This window comes from Cebus imitator, unplaced genomic scaffold (assembly GCF_001604975.1).
Source record: "Cebus imitator isolate Cc_AM_T3 unplaced genomic scaffold, Cebus_imitator-1.0 Scaffold191, whole genome shotgun sequence".
In the NCBI taxonomy this organism is placed as follows: Eukaryota; Metazoa; Chordata; class Mammalia; order Primates; family Cebidae; genus Cebus; species Cebus imitator.
Window position 1 is genome coordinate 1,006,607 of NW_016107506.1, and position 17,900 is coordinate 1,024,506.

The 17,900-nt window shown below is 41.0% G+C and overlaps 1 protein-coding gene across 2 annotated transcripts in view; it reads left to right on the forward strand.

Moving 5' to 3' along the window:
- CCNYL1 (cyclin Y like 1) overlaps positions 1-17,420 on the forward strand; it is a 45,480-nt gene extending 28,060 nt beyond the window's left edge. Inside the window, exons 6-10 of one of the 2 annotated variants that reach the window (XM_017546704.2) lie at positions 2,727-2,778; positions 3,977-4,096; positions 8,804-8,970; positions 12,308-12,470; positions 14,850-17,420. In XM_017546704.2, coding sequence (XP_017402193.1) covers positions 2,727-2,778; positions 3,977-4,096; positions 8,804-8,970; positions 12,308-12,470; positions 14,850-14,960 — 613 coding nt within the window. In that variant the 3' untranslated portion in view covers positions 14,961-17,420. The remainder of the gene's footprint in view (positions 1-2,726; positions 2,779-3,976; positions 4,097-8,803; positions 8,971-12,307; positions 12,471-14,849) is intronic. The other variant, XM_017546706.2, reaches the window with a different exon arrangement.
- Positions 17,421-17,900: the final 480 nt, after the last annotated feature.

Consider the following 17,900-nt stretch of genomic DNA (forward strand, 5'->3'; position numbering starts at 1 on the left):
GACTACAGGCGCGCGCCACCATGCCCAGCTAATGTTTTGTATTTTTAGTAGAGACGGGGTTTCACCATGTTGACCAGGATGGTCTCGATCTCTTGACCTCGTGATCCACCCCCCTCGGCCTCCCAAAGTGCTGGGATTACAGGCTTGAGCCACCGCGCCCAGCCAATTTCAACTTTTATTTTAGATACAGTGAGTACATGTGTAGGTTTGTTACATGGTTAATATTGCACCCTGGTAGTGAGCTGTAGTTTTTTTTGAAGTGATGAGAAGATAGCCTAGCCTCTTACAAATATATAGTTGTTAAAAGGCATATTTTTAAAGCTTTCCAGATGGTTCTGGGTATTCTTAATTTTTAAATTTTATTTATTTGGTTCTTTTTGAGATGGAGTCTTGCTCTGTTGCCCAGGCTGGAGTGCAGTGGTACAGTCTCAGCTCACTGCAGCCTTCGCCTCTCGGGTTCAAGCAATTCTCCCGTCTCAGCCTCTCAAGTAGCTGAGATTACAGGTGCATGCCACCACTCCCAGCTAATTTTTGTATTTTTAGTAGAGACGGGGTTTCACCATGTTGCCCAGGCTCATCTCAAACTCCTCAGCTCAGGCAATCCTAACGTCTTGGCCTCCCAAAATGCTGGGATTACAGGCGTAAGTCATCATGCCTGAGCTGGTTCACATTTCTTGATAATGTCAAAAGCTCGCTTTTGTTAGTATCACTACTAATTGTACTAAAAAGTCTTCAAGTATTGAGAAGCTGTCAAGATCATGATATAAGGTACAAGTTTCTCCAAATCCTGATTTTTAGCTTAAAAGCTTGAATTTTATCTTTGGCAACAAATAGTTATTTTTCTTTCTTTCTTTTTTTTTTTTTTGAGATGGAGTTTTGCTCTTGTTGCCCAGGCTGGAGTGCTGTGGCACGATCTTGGCTCACTACAACCTCCGCCTCCCAGGTTCAAGTGATTCTCCTGCCTCAGCCTCCCGAGTAGCTGGGATTACAGGCATGCATCACCGTGACCGGCTAATTTTGTATTTTTTGTAGAGACGAGGTTTCGCCATGTTGGACAGGCTGGTTTCGAACTCCTGACCTCAAGTGATCCACCTGCCTCAGCCTCCCAAAGTGCTGGGATTACAGGCGTGAGCCACTGCACCCAGCCAGTAGTTATTTTTCTTGAAATGACAGGCCCACTTCATTATTTTTTTAATTTTTATTTATTTATCTTTTGAGACTGACTCTCACTCTGTCACCCAGGCTGGAGTGCAGTGGTGCCACCTTGGCTCATTGTAATGTCTGCCTTCTGGGTTCAAGTGATTCTCCTGCCTCAGTCTCCCGAGTAGCTGGGACTGCAGGTGCCCATCACCATGGTTGGCTAATTTTTGTCTTAGTAGAGACAGGGTTTCACCATGCTGGCCCGGCTGGTCTTGAACTCCTGACTTCTAGTGATCCACCTGTGTCGGCCTTCCAAGGTGCTGGGATTACAGGCATAAGCCACTGCACCTGGCCACTTCATTCATTTTTGAGAATGATAGTTGTACTTGCAAGTAAAAATGTTACTCTGAAAAAAAAAAATGGCTTGTTCAGCTCACAGTTAAATCACAAGTGCTTTTCCTTAACACATCTATGCCTCATAGGCAGAAGTACTTTATGTAAACTTTCCGCTTACTCAGAATAGTAAAAAGAAAGGTCAGGATTTAATAATACAGTTACTTTTTACGGCTTCATCAAGGATATTCTTTTTTTTTTTTTAAATAGAGAGGGGGTTTCTCTGTGTTGATCAGGCTGGTCTTGAACTCCCAACCTCAGGTGATCTGCCCGCCTCAGCCTCCCAAAGTGCTGGGATTACAGGCGTGAGCCCCGCGCCAGGCCCATCAAGGATATTCTTTAAGTGAAACAGGTGTTTTCCTTAAACTGCATGAGGGAGTAAGGAATAAAATGAGTAGTATAATTTGGTAGCACTGCCTTGATTCCTGCTGAGAAACCAGCTTACCCACTTTTGCTGTTAGACATTCATTACAAGTGTCAAACAGTGAAAAAGCAAGCGATATCTTAGTTTTTTTTTTTAAATTATTTTTATTTTTAAGTTTTCAATCAGCTTTCTCAGGTTGAATAAGTATTTTTTATAAGAACAGTTTTGACCTCAAGGGCCTCTTGGAAAAGGGTCTAGGAGATCTCCAGAGGTCCACAGACCACACTTGGAGAGCCACTGGTTTTATTAAATGAGCACAGTGTATTAGTTTTATGAACTTGTAAAGATGATCAAAGACTTGTCTCTTTTAAAATGAAAAGGCAATAAGGTTTTGAACTCATCAAACTACTTAAAAAACAAATACATGATAAGAATGTAATACAGAGAACTAGAGGGGAAAAGCCTGGGAAGTCTGAATCTCATTCATAGTCATTAAAGTTCTAAAGACTTTATTGCCCATCACTACTGCTCTGTAAAATGTTCTTGAGTCCCAATGAGGGGTTAGAAGAGTGAAAATATATTTATTACCATGGCATGTTAGGGAAGGTCAATACTTAGAAAAGACTTCACAGTACAGGACTTCATGTACTGAGTAAAAAGAGGTCTGGAAATCCCCTGAAGGCTGGGATACAGGAGAAGAGTTTGTACAACTGTTCGCTTTGGTGAAGCAAACACGAGTCATCTCCCGCCATCTCCAGCAGATAATAACTAATACTCAGGTATTAACAATTCCTAAATTAATATATTCAATGATATTCTTATTTTGTAGAGATGCAAATAGATCCCTGGATATTTTTGATGAGAGATCACATCCACTTACAGTAAGTGTCACTTTTTTTGAGGTAGTATTTTTCTCTCATAGAGTTGTGTTTATTTCATGCTGATATTTATAAATAGTCCTAAGAAATATACATGATCTCTATGAAGATAATTAGGAAACAGTTTAAATTTAAATCAATTTGAATGATATAAACATTTCAAAATTCACCTCCTCAGGTATATGATAGCTCCTTGTGGCTAATGACTACTGTATTGGACAATGAAGCCTTAGAGCCTTATGGTTACCAGAAACTGAAAATATTTTTTCAAAGTTTATTTAAGAGAATCATGACATATGATTAATAAGACTTTCGAGACTACAAGTAGTTTACATTTTGATAGGAAGTGGAAAGCAACATAAACATTTTCTCAGTTGTGCCTGTATTTTTCCTTCGTGATAAATGGTGATGAGTATTGAGTCAATCGTTATGATACTTTAAGGTCCAATTGTTTATATTTGAAAAACTAAAAGACATGTCACTCAACCGAAATTATTTTAAGGGGCACATGGGCTCAAACGTGAATATTGCTGTCTTAAGAGTACACCAGGCTGGGTATGGTGGCTCACACCTGTAATCCCAGCACTTTTGGAGGCCGAGGTGGGTGGATCACCTAAGGTCAGGAGTTCGAGACCAGCCTGACCAACATGGTGAAACCCTATCTCTACTAAAAATACAAAAACTAGCCGGACATGGTGGTGGGTGCCTGTAGTCTTAGCTACTCAGGAGGCTGAGGCAGGAGAATCGCTTGAACCTGGGAGACAGAGGTTGCAGTGAGCCAAGATCGTACCATTGCATTCCAGCCTGGGCAAGAAGAGTGAAAGTCTCTCTCTTTTTTTTTTTTTGTGGTGGGGGGACAGAGTCTCATTCTGTCATCCAGTGCAGTGGCATGATCTCAGCTCACTGTAACCTCCACCTCCTGGGTTCCAGTGATTCTCCTGCCTAAGCCTCCCGACTAGCTGGAATTACAGGCGCGCCCAGCTAATTTTTTGTATTTTTAGTACAGACGGGGTTTCACCATGTTGCCCAGGCTGGTCTTGAACACCTGACCTCAGTCGATCCACCCGCCTCAGCCTCCCTAAGTGCTGGAATTACAGGTGTGAGCTACAGTGCCAGCTGAAAGTCCAACTCAAAAAAAAAAAAAAATACTTAAAATTTTTTCCTTCAATGGATATTAACATTGCATCTTTTCTTCTTTCAGCGAGAAAAAGTTCCAGAGGAATACTTTAAGCATGATCCTGAGCACAAATTTATTTACAGATTTGTTCGTACTCTTTTTAGTGCCGCACAGCTAACAGCTGAATGTGCAATAGTAACTTTGGTAAGATATTTCTCATTTATAAAGCATCTTTAGAAATTAGTCTTGTACACAGGGTCTGGTCCTATTTTTCAAATAAAAATAGGTTCCTGAAATTATCATCAGAACTTAGAGAAACCTATGAAAGGAAAGTAAATACATTCGCATTTAATCATCATTATGGTGGAAAATGTTTCCATTGCTTTTCTCATCACAAAACAGTTGCTACAAAAGGTAGCAGCGGAGATTTCTGATTGCTCCTCGTCCACATCAATGCACATTCAGTGTGCACACATACAAGGCACGGTGGCAGAGCTGGAGGGTGATGGGAAGTGATAACAAAACCATGTGGTCCAGAGGCAGATACTGATTCCAGTGTAGGTCTAAGCCAAGTCCCAGGCTGTATTCCCCAGGTATTTCCGACGTGAGTTGTGATTGAGAACTATTGTTCTAAATGTTTTGTTCCTTGGATGATGGGTTTTAATCCGTCTTTGCCTACCTCTTCTGGCTGTTCATGATGTTGCCCAGCAATGTGGTACCAGTAATACGTGAACAAAGGCTTTTCTTAGCTTTCTAAGCTATACCTGTGTGTTTAACTTTATGTCCTCCATACAGAATTCCTATGGTAAGATTTTATCACTGAATAATAAATCCTGTTCAAGTGGTTAGGATTGTTTTACTCATCCCCAAAGCAAAACTGTAGAGGAAAGTCAACTGCATGGCCTGCAGGGAAGGAATATTGAGGTCAGTACCTACTCCTTTAGCATCCAGTTGGAATTTAGGAGAGGCGGCTTCTGATGTGCACTTCAATAGAAACCCCTCAGTGGGTGATGGATCAAACATAGGCCTTTTCATAGGGCTGTAAGCCATTTGGAACACTTGGCACATGCTGTAGAGAAGCAGGAGTGGTGCTTCCAGACAGAGAGAGACGGGATGCAGGAGGGAGAGCTGTATAGGAAGAGAGGGAGTTCATTATAGATGGGTTAAGCTATATGTGCCTGTGAGGTAGCAGAGTGGCAGTGTCCAGTAATCATTTGAATATACCAGACTGGCGCATGAATCGGAGCTTAAAGGTAAGGAATGAAGAATAAGAGTAGCTGTTCAAATACAGAGAAAGGGTACAGAATGAAAGTGGACCAGCTAGATGTGGTGGGGCACACCTGTAGTCCCTGTTACTGGGAGGCTGAGGTGGGAGGATCACTTGAGTGCAGTAGTTTGAGTCCAGCCTGGGTAACATAGCAAGATTCCTATCTTTTTTTTTTTTTTTTTTTTTTTAAAAAAAAAAAAAAAAAGAAAGTGGATAGAAGATAGATCTCTAAAGACTGTTAGCATTTGAGGGACAAGCCCCCAGATGGAGTGAAAGGAGGAAACCCAGAAGGTAATAAAAGAAGAACAAAGAGTTCAAGATAAGAGAGGCTGTGGTCCCAGTGTCAAATGCTGCCAAGAAGTTGCTGATTCTATAAATACTCACTGGATGCCTTCTCTGTGCCACTATTCTTTTTTGTTTCATTTAAAATAATTTTAAGACATTTTTTTAGTAGAGCTAGAGTCTAGCTATGTTGCCCAGACTGGCCTCAGAACTGGCCTCAAGTGATTCTGCCAGAGTGTCGTGAGCTATCGAGTGCTAGGGTAGAGGACAGGACAGACTGAACAAAGTTCTTGCCTTTATGAGCTTATTTTCTGGTGAGGAAGACATTTTTTTGGGTACTGGTAAATAGCAAGAAGATGAAGCAGAATAAAGGGATACAGAATGACAGGAGGCTCTCACTATTTTAGAAAGAATGATCAGGAAGAACCTCTCTAGAGGTATCGTTTGAACAGTGACCTGAAGGTAAGGGAAGGTAAGGAGTGCTGGCATTACAGGCAGCCAGACATGTACCAAGACTAGACAGGAACCTGATTTTTTGTGTGTGTTCAAGGAACAAACAGCAAAGTGTACAGTGTGGTTGGAGGTCACATGGGCAATGCCACACATAACTCATAGGGCCTTTTGGCTTGCAGGCCACAGGAAGAAGTATTTGTTTTGTTTTGAGATGGAGTCTTGCTCTGTCGTCCAGGCTGGAGTGCAGTGGCATGATCTTGGTTCACTGCAACCTCCGCCTCCAGGGTTTAAGTGATTTTTCTGCCTCAGCCTCTGGAGTAGCTGGGATTACAAGCATGCACCACCACGCCTGGCTAGTTTTTTTTGTTTGTTTGTTTGTTTTGTTTTTTAAGTAGAGACAGGGTTTTGCCATGTTGGCCAGGATTGTCTTGAACTCCTGACCTCATGTGATCTACCCACCTCAGCCTCCCAAAGCTCTGGGATTACAAGTGTGAGCCATCGCACCTGGCCAGGAAGAGGTTTTATTCCAGTTTGTTGGGTAACTTTTGGTAGATTTTGAGCAGGGGAGTGAAGTGCTTTTAATTTAAGAGGTTATACTGACAACTTGGCGAGAGTAAACCGTAATAAACAGAATCGAGGCAGAGAAGAGAGTTAAGAAGTAACTAGGGTAATACAGGTGAGCAGTGACAAATGGCGGCTCAGAATCAAAAGCAGGCAGCCTACCAGTGAAGGTGGACAGAGCAGGAATTGTGCACAGTCTGGAATGGGGTAACTCAAACGTAGGCGTTTGGCCCTAGCAACTAGGTGAATGGGAATGCCCTGTACAATATTAGGGACGGCTTGGAAAGTGGAGCAGTGGGATGAAGAACTCTGGTTTGTAAGTGTGAAGGCTTTGGAGACCTTGGCAAGAAGAGTCTCAGAAGAGTGACAGCAGCAAGGGACAGACAGGAGTGGGTTAAGGAGAGATGGGAGATGAGAAGCTGACACCAGGGCATGATGCTTAGAGCAAATGAGAGGACACATCCGGGGCGGAACAAAGGAAACACATTGGGGAAAATCTGGCAGAGAAGGCTAAAGCCTTCAAAAAGACGTAATTGTGGGAATAGTATTACGCAGAAGTGGGATGGATCAACTGGCACTGATAGAGTTGGCTTTAGTGGGAAGAAAAGAACTTTCACACTGACGCAGGAGGGCAAGTGGTATCAGTGAGTGTCAGCACAACATCAGCTTACCAGTAAAGGCAACAAGAAGTTGAGGGATTGTTTATGTTGTTTCACTGCTATCTAATTATTCCCATTGAGAGCTGAACCCTGTGAAGGAGGTTCATTCTTAGGATACTGAGAGTGCAGAATTTGGGGGAAAGGGAACAGAATCTCTCTTAAGAACATGTCATGTTCAGGCCAGGCGTAGTGGCTCATGCCTGTAAATCCAAGCACTTTGGAGGTCAAGGTGGGCGGATCACCTAAGGTCGGGAGTTCAAGACCAGCCTGACCAACATGGTGAAACCCCGTTTAAAAAAAAAAAAAGAAGAAAAGAACATGTCATGTTCAATACACGTTTTTGAAAACACAGTTGAGTTTGGAGAACACTACCAGATCTGAGCTGCCTATCTGATAACCTTCAGACAATAAATAAACTCTTAAAATGAACCTTTGTTTGTTTGTTTTTGAGATGGAGTTTTGCTCTTGTTGCCCAGGCTGGAGTGCAATGGCGTGATCTTCGCTCACTGCAACCTCCGCCTCCCAGGTTCAAGCAATTCTCCTGCCTCACCCTCCCCAGTAGCTGGGATTACAGACATGTGTCAGCATGCCTGGCTAATTTTGTATTTTTTAGTAGAGACGGGGCTTCACCATGTTGGCCAGGCTGGTCTTAAACTCCTGGCCTCAAGTGATCTGCCTGTCTCAGCTTCCCAAAGTGCTGGAATTATAGGCATGAGTCACCGCTCCAGGCCTGTTGACGGCCAACATGGTGAAACCTCGTCTCTACTGAAAATACAAAAATTAGGCATGCTGGCGGGCACCCAGCTACTCGAGAGACTAAGGCAGGAGAATCACTTGAACCCAGGAGACACAGGTTGCAGTGAGCCAAGATTGCACCACTGCACTCCAGCCTGGGTGACAGAGCAAGATTCCATCTAAAAAAAAAAAAAACTTACTTTTGTCTTGATAAAGAGTTCAAATAGCATATAGACATACTCTTCTGTAGAGAGCCCTTTGAGGTAACAGCAAATAGCAGCTTACCTCTGTAATCTTTTCTCAGCTGTTCACTTTGCTCAGTTCTTTGAAGGATGTTTGGTAGATGTAAAATAATTCATGCAGTTGTCTCATAAACTGCTTGGCAGGTTTAGAGGAATACCAGGGGGTCCAGAGACAACCTTTTTTCCATGTACAAGTGTTTCTTGTGGAGACACTACGGTGATTATTTTATAGCCCCAAAGACCTGCACCTGTCATGCTGCTTTGCACAGCAGCCACTGGGTGGCTCTCTTGACCAGCAGTTCTTCAAGCTAGTGCCACAAAAGGGTTACACATGCCACAAAAAAACATGTGCTCAGTGTTACTTGGGTTTTATATATTTGAGCATAACATAACTACCTGTAAAACTACTGTCTACCATCTAGGTGTGATACATTGAGAGTACCTCTCTTTATGATGCCTTTTGTTGAGATGTTCAGTCATTCCTGTGACCAAAATTGGGTTGGAAATGTAGATGGGCAGAGCAGGCAGCAGAGATATCTGACCTACAACTATGATTTGGTGTCTTGCTTTGGCTAAGCAAAGTCGCTGAAGAACATAAGAATAAAACGCACTCATTTTCTGGTCAAAAACAGAATAAATCTGTCATTCTTAAGAATTCTTATCAAAGCATTTAAACTGAACTGAAATCAAAGACCAGTGCTCTATTTTACAGGTTTATTTAGAAAGGCTTTTAACTTATGCTGAAATCGACATTTGTCCCACTAATTGGAAAAGGATTGTTCTGGGAGCCATTCTTCTTGCATCCAAGGTTTGGGATGATCAGGCTGTGTGGAACGTGGACTATTGCCAGATCCTCAAGGACATTACAGTTGAGGACATGTGAGTTTGTAAGGTTTTGGTGAACTTTCTAAAGTTAACACTTTAACGAATATTTTTAAAGGTTATATTATACAGATAACGGAAATAAGCGTAAGACTATGTCTAGTTTTAGTATAACAGTTCACAACAGAGCTCTATTTTACTAGAGCTGTAAAAGACTGTCTCAAAAAAAACTAACTTCCCATTTTTCATTATCAATAGGTTTTGATGTGTAATAATCTGCTTGATAAATTGAAAAGTCTTTTTCTGGTGGTTTTTGGCAAACATCTTAACAAGTGTACTACCAGAACAACATAGTACAGTAAATGTCTTTATGGCTTTTAAAAAGTTATCTGCCAGTTCAAGCTCTTTCTATTTTTTATTTATTTATTTATCTTTTCTTTCTTTCTTTTTTTTTTTCATGTGACCAGTGGGGTATAAACAGCCCCCTAAAGGGCATATGTCTGGCCTTTGAAATAACTGGCCACTCAAGGTCTTAGGGCCTCTGGATTATTGAGAAGTTATAGCTTCAACCTGAGTCACACATTGTATATTTGCTTTTGTTAGTCTTTCCACATTTTATCTGAAGGTCTTTTTACAAAAGCCTTGAGATATGAAGATCCCTGTGGCCCTGACCCCCTCCCCATTAGGAGTGTTTCATGTGTTTTGAAATTGGTCTGATGATTGATGAAGCTCCAGTGTTCCCCTCAGGCAATCTGAGAAGCACTGCTGGGGCATCACTCAATGCTCACCACACTTGAGAGGCACCCTGGGCGCTCGGACAACCACAGCACCACTTTGGGGGCCTTGAGTTACCTATGAGAGTGTAAGAAGCCTTGCTGAGTCATGGAGTTCCTCACAGATGGCACCAACATGACCCTGAAAGAGCGGCTTCATCAGGGCTTCCTTCCAGTCTGGCTTCATGACTGCTGTGAAGGGAAGGGCCTTGGAGCTTGGTAGGCAGCGTGAGCCAGGGAGGCATTTCCAGCAAAGGCTCTCAGGGTGCCCACTGGACTGAGAATGGCTTTGTGGGTGGCATTCAGAACAATGTGAAGGAGCACCTCTTGATTATGTTGAGCAGCAGAGGAAGATTGAGGTCATGTCAGGCAGTGGCAAGAGCTTATTTTTATTGCCTTTGCCATTACTCCATATGACTATCATTCAGAATTAGCATACCATATACTCACAACTGAAGTGAGGAGACCTGTTGCGGTAGCTGTTGAAGTGGCTTTTGGTGAAGTTGACCACTTTACTAATGATGTAAACCAAACAGCCGTGGTGATATTGCTGGTAGCCGTTTTAGCAAAGGATGTGACAGCAAATAACTTTGAAACAAATGTAAGTACTTTTGGAAGTTGCAGAAGCTAAAGTGACTTTGGTCACTGCTGTCATCAGTCTGCAAACTAGTTTCTTGAAGGAAGCAAAATTTATAATTATGAACACTTAGCCATACCATGATGGCAGCTAAGATGTCCTCAAAATCTGCAACTGAACTGGCTGGGACTCTAGTTCTAAACCCAAGATCAGAGAACACACAGGGAAATGTGCAGCTTTCTACAGATGTGAGTTTCAGGAGCAGCGGTGGCAGGGGCCAACTCCAAAAAGACCAGTTCCAAAGACTGTTGCTATTTGTGTATGTCCAGGGAAGCACCAGGAGCTCTGCTACTAACAAGCTACTTTTGTTTATGATCTTTGCAAAGCATTTCAACAAACTGTTTAATATACATTTATATATTAAACAAATGTCATCCCTCTGCTGTTGACTATTTGTAGTGGTCTCATTTTGAGTCTAAATTTAAAAATTTTATATTGGTGTCTTTCAGGTTTTTCTTAAACTTTTTCAACATCTACATGTCATGTTAGAATATATTTCCCTTTAAAAGAATAAGTTAAACTGAGCAGCTGCTATTCAGACGGTTTGCTGTGCGTGTAAAGGGTATGCTATTCAGCCATCTAGCCATTTAAAAAACAATAAAAAGCCTAGAAGATGCATATTCTATGGGCATAGCGCTTTTCTTCGGTGATTAAACCTCTATTAATACATGTGTTAATCCTATGAAGTACTGTATTTCTACACAGTTAAAATGTATTAGTGGAAAAAATATAAAAGGGATTGTGAAGTGCATTTATTACTGCAGTAAATTAAGTCCTGATTAGCTGATTATCAAAACATTATCTGATTTACATTTCTATAGACTTTTGGACATATAAACAGGAAATTAATTTTGGAATTAGGTTCAGTTGGGTTTTTAAGCTCAGCAAATGAGAAAACCACATCTCTGCTCATATCCTGACTGCACTCCATACAGGGGATCATCAAGCATTTGTTCACTTAGCCAGTGGATAAAATATTAAAATTTTAAAACCAAGAAACCAAATATGTTGTTCAGGTATTTCTCATTTTTATACAGTTAGCTCCTTACAGAGATTACTGTGAAAGTGGTTAAGATTTTCTCTAGTTTTATGTTTTATTTGCTTAAGTGTTTTGCAAGGGCAGCTCTGTGTTCATGTGGCTGAGGACTACTATGAGCACCTTAGGGTTTCATTCCCAGCTCAGAAGAAACGCCTGAGTTTATAAATCCAGTGACCTACCAGAAGTCATATCAAAATGGGTTTAGTCTAGCAGAGACATCCACCTTTGATCCTCCTGCATTCCAAAATTTGAAGTATCCTCACCCTGCCATAGTGACAATTTCTCACCTTCATAATATTAAAGTGAGCAGAAACTTGCATTATGCCCTTTGACATAGTCTCATGCACTGGGACAGGAGGAGAGGATTCCCTTCCCTTGTAATGTGGCTTGCTTATTTTATTTATTTGAGATGAATCCTTGTTGCCTCAAGAGTTTTTCCCCCCCAGAGATAATAGCAATGGCTCTCGATGGATCCATTTGTTGCCGTGGTGATGTGCCCACTCCTTTTGTTGGTGCTTCTCTACTTCAATAAGCCCCTTCCTGTTATCAGCCCGGTGAAAATGTCTGCAAGTTCTTCAGAGCTAATAAACAGCATACATCATTCCTTTCATCTGATCACTATAGTGGGGCCTTGTGAGTGAGCGTGAAGTATGAATTGTACAGCTGTACTAATGGAACTCTGAAGAATGAGGCTCGAGTCAGCAGCACAAGTGCATCAGAGGCCTTAACCCTTCAACCCTCATCCCAATCCCAGAGTGCTGGGATGCAGATGGAACCACAAGTAACTGTACCTTGTGTGAACACTAGTATGTTAATGCATCTGGGTAACCTATATTTTAAAACAGAGTTTAGAGCCATTCTAGTAGCTCAGAATGATATTTTTGAAGAGAGCCAAGTTGACTAACATTGTCCTGTGCTGGTTCTGTTCTGTTCTTCCTCCTCCAGGAATGAAATGGAAAGGCATTTTTTGGAGCTTCTTCAGTTTAATATTAATGTTCCTGCCAGTGTTTATGCCAAATACTACTTTGACCTTCGCTCCTTAGCAGATGACAACAACCTGAATTTTCTGTTTGCTCCTCTTAGCAAAGAAAGAGCACAGAACCTAGAGGTAAGGCTGTAAAATCACTAAGTGGGGTTTTCCATCAGCCACCAAAGCCAGCATCTGTGACTAAATCATATTAAGTAGTGATTAGGAAAATGGAAAGCCTTAAAATGAACTAACACACTGAAGAGCTTATTAGCCCTTTGGCATCAGATTTCCTGTGTCTTTTATGGTTTATACAAGGGTCAACATTATTTAAAAATTATACATACTGCCTCTTCTGTGACCATAATTCAGAATATTTTAAATCAAATTTAATCTGTTCTTAATGGGTTTCCTTTTGAACTTCTATCCTTTCACATAATCATACATGAATAATTTTTTTTAGCTGGGTGCAGTGGCTCATGCCCGTAATCCCAGCACTTTGGGAGGCTGAGGTGGGAAAATCACTTGAGGTCAGAAGTTCAAGACCAGCCACTGGCCAACATGGTGAGACCCCATCTCTACTAAAAATACAAAAAAAAAAAAAAAAAAAAAAAAAAAAAAAAAATTCCAGCTACTTGGAAGGCTGAGGCATGAGCATCGCTTGAAACTGGGAGGTGGAGGTTGCAGTGGGCTGAGATCATGCCACTCTAGCCTGGGTGACGGAGTGAGACTATCTCAAAAAAAATTTGTGACTGTATCCCTAATTTTATCTACAGACATAATTCACTTGCCACTCCTGACTGTAATTAATTATTCTGTTTACAAATTCATATCATTGTTTATATATCACATTGCAGTCCTGTAAGTTTTTTAGACAAGGATTAGTGGCTAAGCCAAGAGACCTATACCCTTCACTATATAGCGTGCAGGTGTTTCAAATACTGGATGTAAGGGCCGGGTGCTGTGGCTCATGCCTATAATCCCAGCACTTAGGGAGGCCAAGGCGGGCAGATCACTTGAGGTCTGGAGTTCGAGACCAGCCTGGCAAACATGGTGAAACCCCGTCTGAACTAAAAAAAATACAAAAGTTAGATGGGTATGGTGGCAGGCAACTGTAATTCCAGCTACTCAGGAGGCTGAGGCAGGAGAATCTCTTGAACATGGGAGGTGGAAGTTGTGGTGGGCTGAGATTGTGCCACTGCACTCCAGCCTGGGTGACAGACTGGGACTCCATCTCAAAAATTAAATAAATAAATAAATAAATAAAAACCCTTGTACTTCCTATGTCCAGTATTTGCTTGTTTTTGTTTTTTGTTTCCCTGTTTGAGACAGGGTCTTGCTCTATTGCCCAGGCTGGAGTGCAGTGACATGATCTTGGCTCACTGCAACCTCTCCTCCTGGGTTCAAGCAATTCTCATGCCTCAGCCTCCTGAGTAGCTGGGCACCTGCCACCATACCCATCTAATTTTTGTATTTTTAGTAAAGACAGGGTTTCACCTCAGCCTTCTAAAGTGCCGGGATTACAGGCGTGAGCCACTGTGCCCATCCAGAAATGGTAACTTTTATGGGGCGAAGTAATATTTTTATGGCTTGGTGAGTATACAGCAGAATTACAACTGAAATGAACACATATTTTAAACTGATACTTTCCGTGGTACCTTGGTGGTACTTTAGAATATGTATTTCTAGGCTGGGTGAGGTGGCTCACGCCTGTAATCCCAGCACTTTCGGAGGCTGAGACAGGTGGATCACTGAAATCAGGAGTTCGAGGCCAGCTGGCCAACATGGTGAAACTCTNTGTCTCTACTAAAAATATAAAAAATTAGTTGGGCATGGTGGCACATGCCTGTAATCCCAGCTACTCGGGAGACAGGCTGGATAATCACTTGAACCCAGGAGGTAAAGTTTGCGCTGAGCTGAGATCACGCCGTTGCACTCCAGCCTGGGCAATAAGAGCAAAACTCCATTTCAGGAGGGAAAAAAAAAAGAAGATATGTATTTCTACCATAATTAACGTGCAAGTGAAGTAGCACCTTTTTGTGCTTCAGTCATTAGACCTCTCATATGTTCCAGTATAGTCCAGTGCACATCTGCCTCATTAAGATTTACTTTGAGTATATATAATAGCTAATAAGGATTGGGTAGAATTTGAATAGCTGAATAAATTTTTTTTGCACAAGCGTATGTTTGTTATATTTAAGGAATAAGTGCACAGGTAACAGATGCTATTGCTGTTAGGAGCCTATCACAATATCTTTAACATCTTTGGGAATCCAGTTTTTTAATAATAAAGTAAATTCCCTTTTGTTCTCTGGCAATGTAATCATAGCCCTTAAGGGATATTACCTTGGTAAACTGGCAGAAAGTAGCATCCCCAGAACCTGGCAGTGTAAAACAGCTAAAGTAGCTGTACCTGTGAACTATCTAAAGGAGTGTACATGTGTGGCTTTCATCAGTGGTGCTTTTTTAAAGGTGGGAACCCTTTTAAAAATTGTACTGTTTTCTGATTGACTTCCCTAGGCTATTTCTAGATTGTGTGAAGACAAAGACTTGTGTAGAGCCGCTATGAGAAGGTCTTTCAGCGCTGATAACTTCATTGGTATTCAGCGCTCTAAAGCCATCCTCTCTTAAAGAGAGACATGAGGGGTTATAACGTCACGGGACCTTCATCTACAAAGACTGAAGAAATATCACCTTTTTTGCTCAAGAACCAGCAAAATTAGTGTTTTCATCAAAAGGAAAGATCTTGAATTCAGGGGACTCATGGACAACAAGGATTATACTCCATAGGAAAGAATGGGACCTTGTCAATGCAACAAAACACTCTTCTGTCCTTTTTAATGTAAACAGAGTTACAAAAACCACTCCAAAGTGAAGGCTCCCATCCCACACGGAGATTTGCTTATTGTGTGGGCCGATAGCTGTGAACTATGTAAGGTTTTTTTAAACAATAGTTTAAATTTTTAGACTTTAAAGACACTAACCATATAACTTTTATGTTTCTTCCAGTTTTTCTCCCCCCCCCTCCATTTTGCTGCATATGCCTTTAAAATCAATGCAGTATTACCATTGAAACATGGGACTCTAAAGCCACTAAGGAGCGGACTGCAGCATTGTTAGGTATTGAAGGGTTCTTCCTCCCTACTGTTAACCACTGAAGCTGCTAGTCATTGGCAATCATTTTAAACCAAAAAGCTGCTGGATAACATTTGTCATTCATATTCTTTGCAAACATTACTTTAGCATTTTAGCATGTTTGGGGTCATAAACAGAGGAAGTATCAGTTATTGATATCTACTTCTCTTGGGGTCCATGTTGCATTTCTTTTGAACTATAAATGGTGCTTCTCATTTTCTGATAATTTTTCTCTTGTTAAATAAATGTATTAAAAGATATTTTCATAATGCCAACCAACATGGTGGTTCAGTGACAAAAAAAGTAAAGCAGTTTTAAGCTTTAATATAGTTTGGGCCCTCCAAGGCACTGCAGCATAATATAAATGCTATAAACCTTTAAAAGATATCGTTTGAAAGTGTTTTTTTTAAAGCTTTTAAGAGATGGGGGTCTTACTGTGTCATCCAGGCTGGAGTGAGTGCCTGTTCACAGGTGCAGTCATAATGCACTATAGCCTAGAACAACTTCCTGGCCTCAAGCTACCTTCTAGCCTCAGCCACACAAGTAGCTGGGACTATAGGCATACCCGGCACTTGTCTCCTGAATATTAAGCTTTTAATTTTTTGTTTCAGTCACTCTTGAAGACAGCAGATACTGACTGAAAGAAAAAATTAAAAGCTTTATATTCAAAATTTGCAAAATGAAACTGGGTGTGGTGGTGCATGCCTGTAGTCCCCGCTCCTTGGAAGGCTGAGGCTAAAGGATTGCTTGAAATCAAGTATTGAAGGCTACAGTGTACCATTATGGTGCCTATGGGGAATAGCTACTACACTCCAACCTGGACGTCATAGCAAGACCCCATGTCTTAAAAAAAAATGCAAAATGCAAAAGAAATGGGTTGGGCATAGTGATTCATGCCTATAATCTCAGTATTTGGGCGGCTAAAGTGGGAGGATTGCTTGAGCGTGGGAATTCAAGACTAGTCTAGGCAACATAGTGAAACCCTGTCTGTAAAACAAATAATAAAAATAATGAGCTGGATATGGTGGCATGTGTCTGTAGTCCCAGCTACTCTGGAGGCTGAGGTGAGAGGATCACTTGAGCACAGGAGGTCAAGGCTGCATGGGCCATGATCATGCCCCTGCCCTCCAGCCTGGTGACATCCAGACCCTGTCTCAAAAGAAAAAGCCATTCAAACAAGGTTTTGTAAAGGTTTGCAGCATTTATACTTCTACAAGTATCAAAGCTTAGAATTACACTAAACTTTTGGAATACCTTTTATCTCCATAAAATGCCCTCCTCTTTTTAAAAGTAAGTTACTTGCAGGGCTGCGCTCTGTATGCTTTGATCCCTGAAGTTTCTTTAATGTAAAGGAAGATTTTGAAGAGCAGTATTAATTAACATGTAATAAAAGGAATTGGACCCTAATGATAGAAGGTGATATGAACAGCTGTTTTATCATCCTACATGTTACCAGGCTGTAGGTGTCCCATTAAGTCCTGCTATTTCAGAAATAACTTACATAGCCCTTAGGAACTCTTACTTCAGGCTTTAAAAGGCAATGAGCAAATAACTTTAGGAGACTGATAACAATGTCACCTAAATTTGAAATACTAAAAAGAGATGAATGTTCTCAACGATGTGAAATCTACTTCTCCTACTGTCTCAAATATAATCCTAGGAATCTTATAAACAAAGCATTTCTGGGCCAGGAATACTTCCTCTAATACAGCAGTGCTTCACATCATATTGTGCTGCAGTTTCCATCATTTTTAAAGGACAGACACACAAATGATAAATAATGGTATAAAAATACTACAATCTACCACCTCAAAAAAAATTGTTTATGGAGTTCAGAGCTTGGAGATTCAAGTATTGATTGCAGTTTTATTTTGAAAAGAATGCTACAACTTATGTGGTTTTTATTTCTCATGTTTATATTAAAAGAAAAGCTAATAAACTCTATTTTAATTAAAATATGGCTAGTGTGTTTGTAACATTTCTATTCACATAATGGGATTATTATTACATCTCTGCCCACCCTAGTTTTAAGTCAATCCTGATATGTCTTAAACCATTTTAAAACCAACCATAAGTTGATTTGGTCCATTTATGTTGGTCTCTAGTTAAGATACAGTAATCTGTTTCTTTTGCATATGCTCTTTTCAACCTGAAGATAATTTATTACACTTTAAATCACTGGCCATGGTACTTAATGGCATAGTGCATTAGATGGCATCTTGAATAGTTGGTTATAGTGTCTGAGAGGGAAAAGCACATTAGAATTTAAGTAAAATGCCGGGCGCGGTGGCTCAAGCCTGTAATCCCAGCACTTTGGGAGGCGGAGGCGGGTGGATCACGAGGTCAAGAGATCGAGACCATCCTGGTCAACACGGTGAAACCCCGTCTCTACTAAAAATACAAAAAATTAGCTGGGCATGGTGGTGCGTGCCTGTA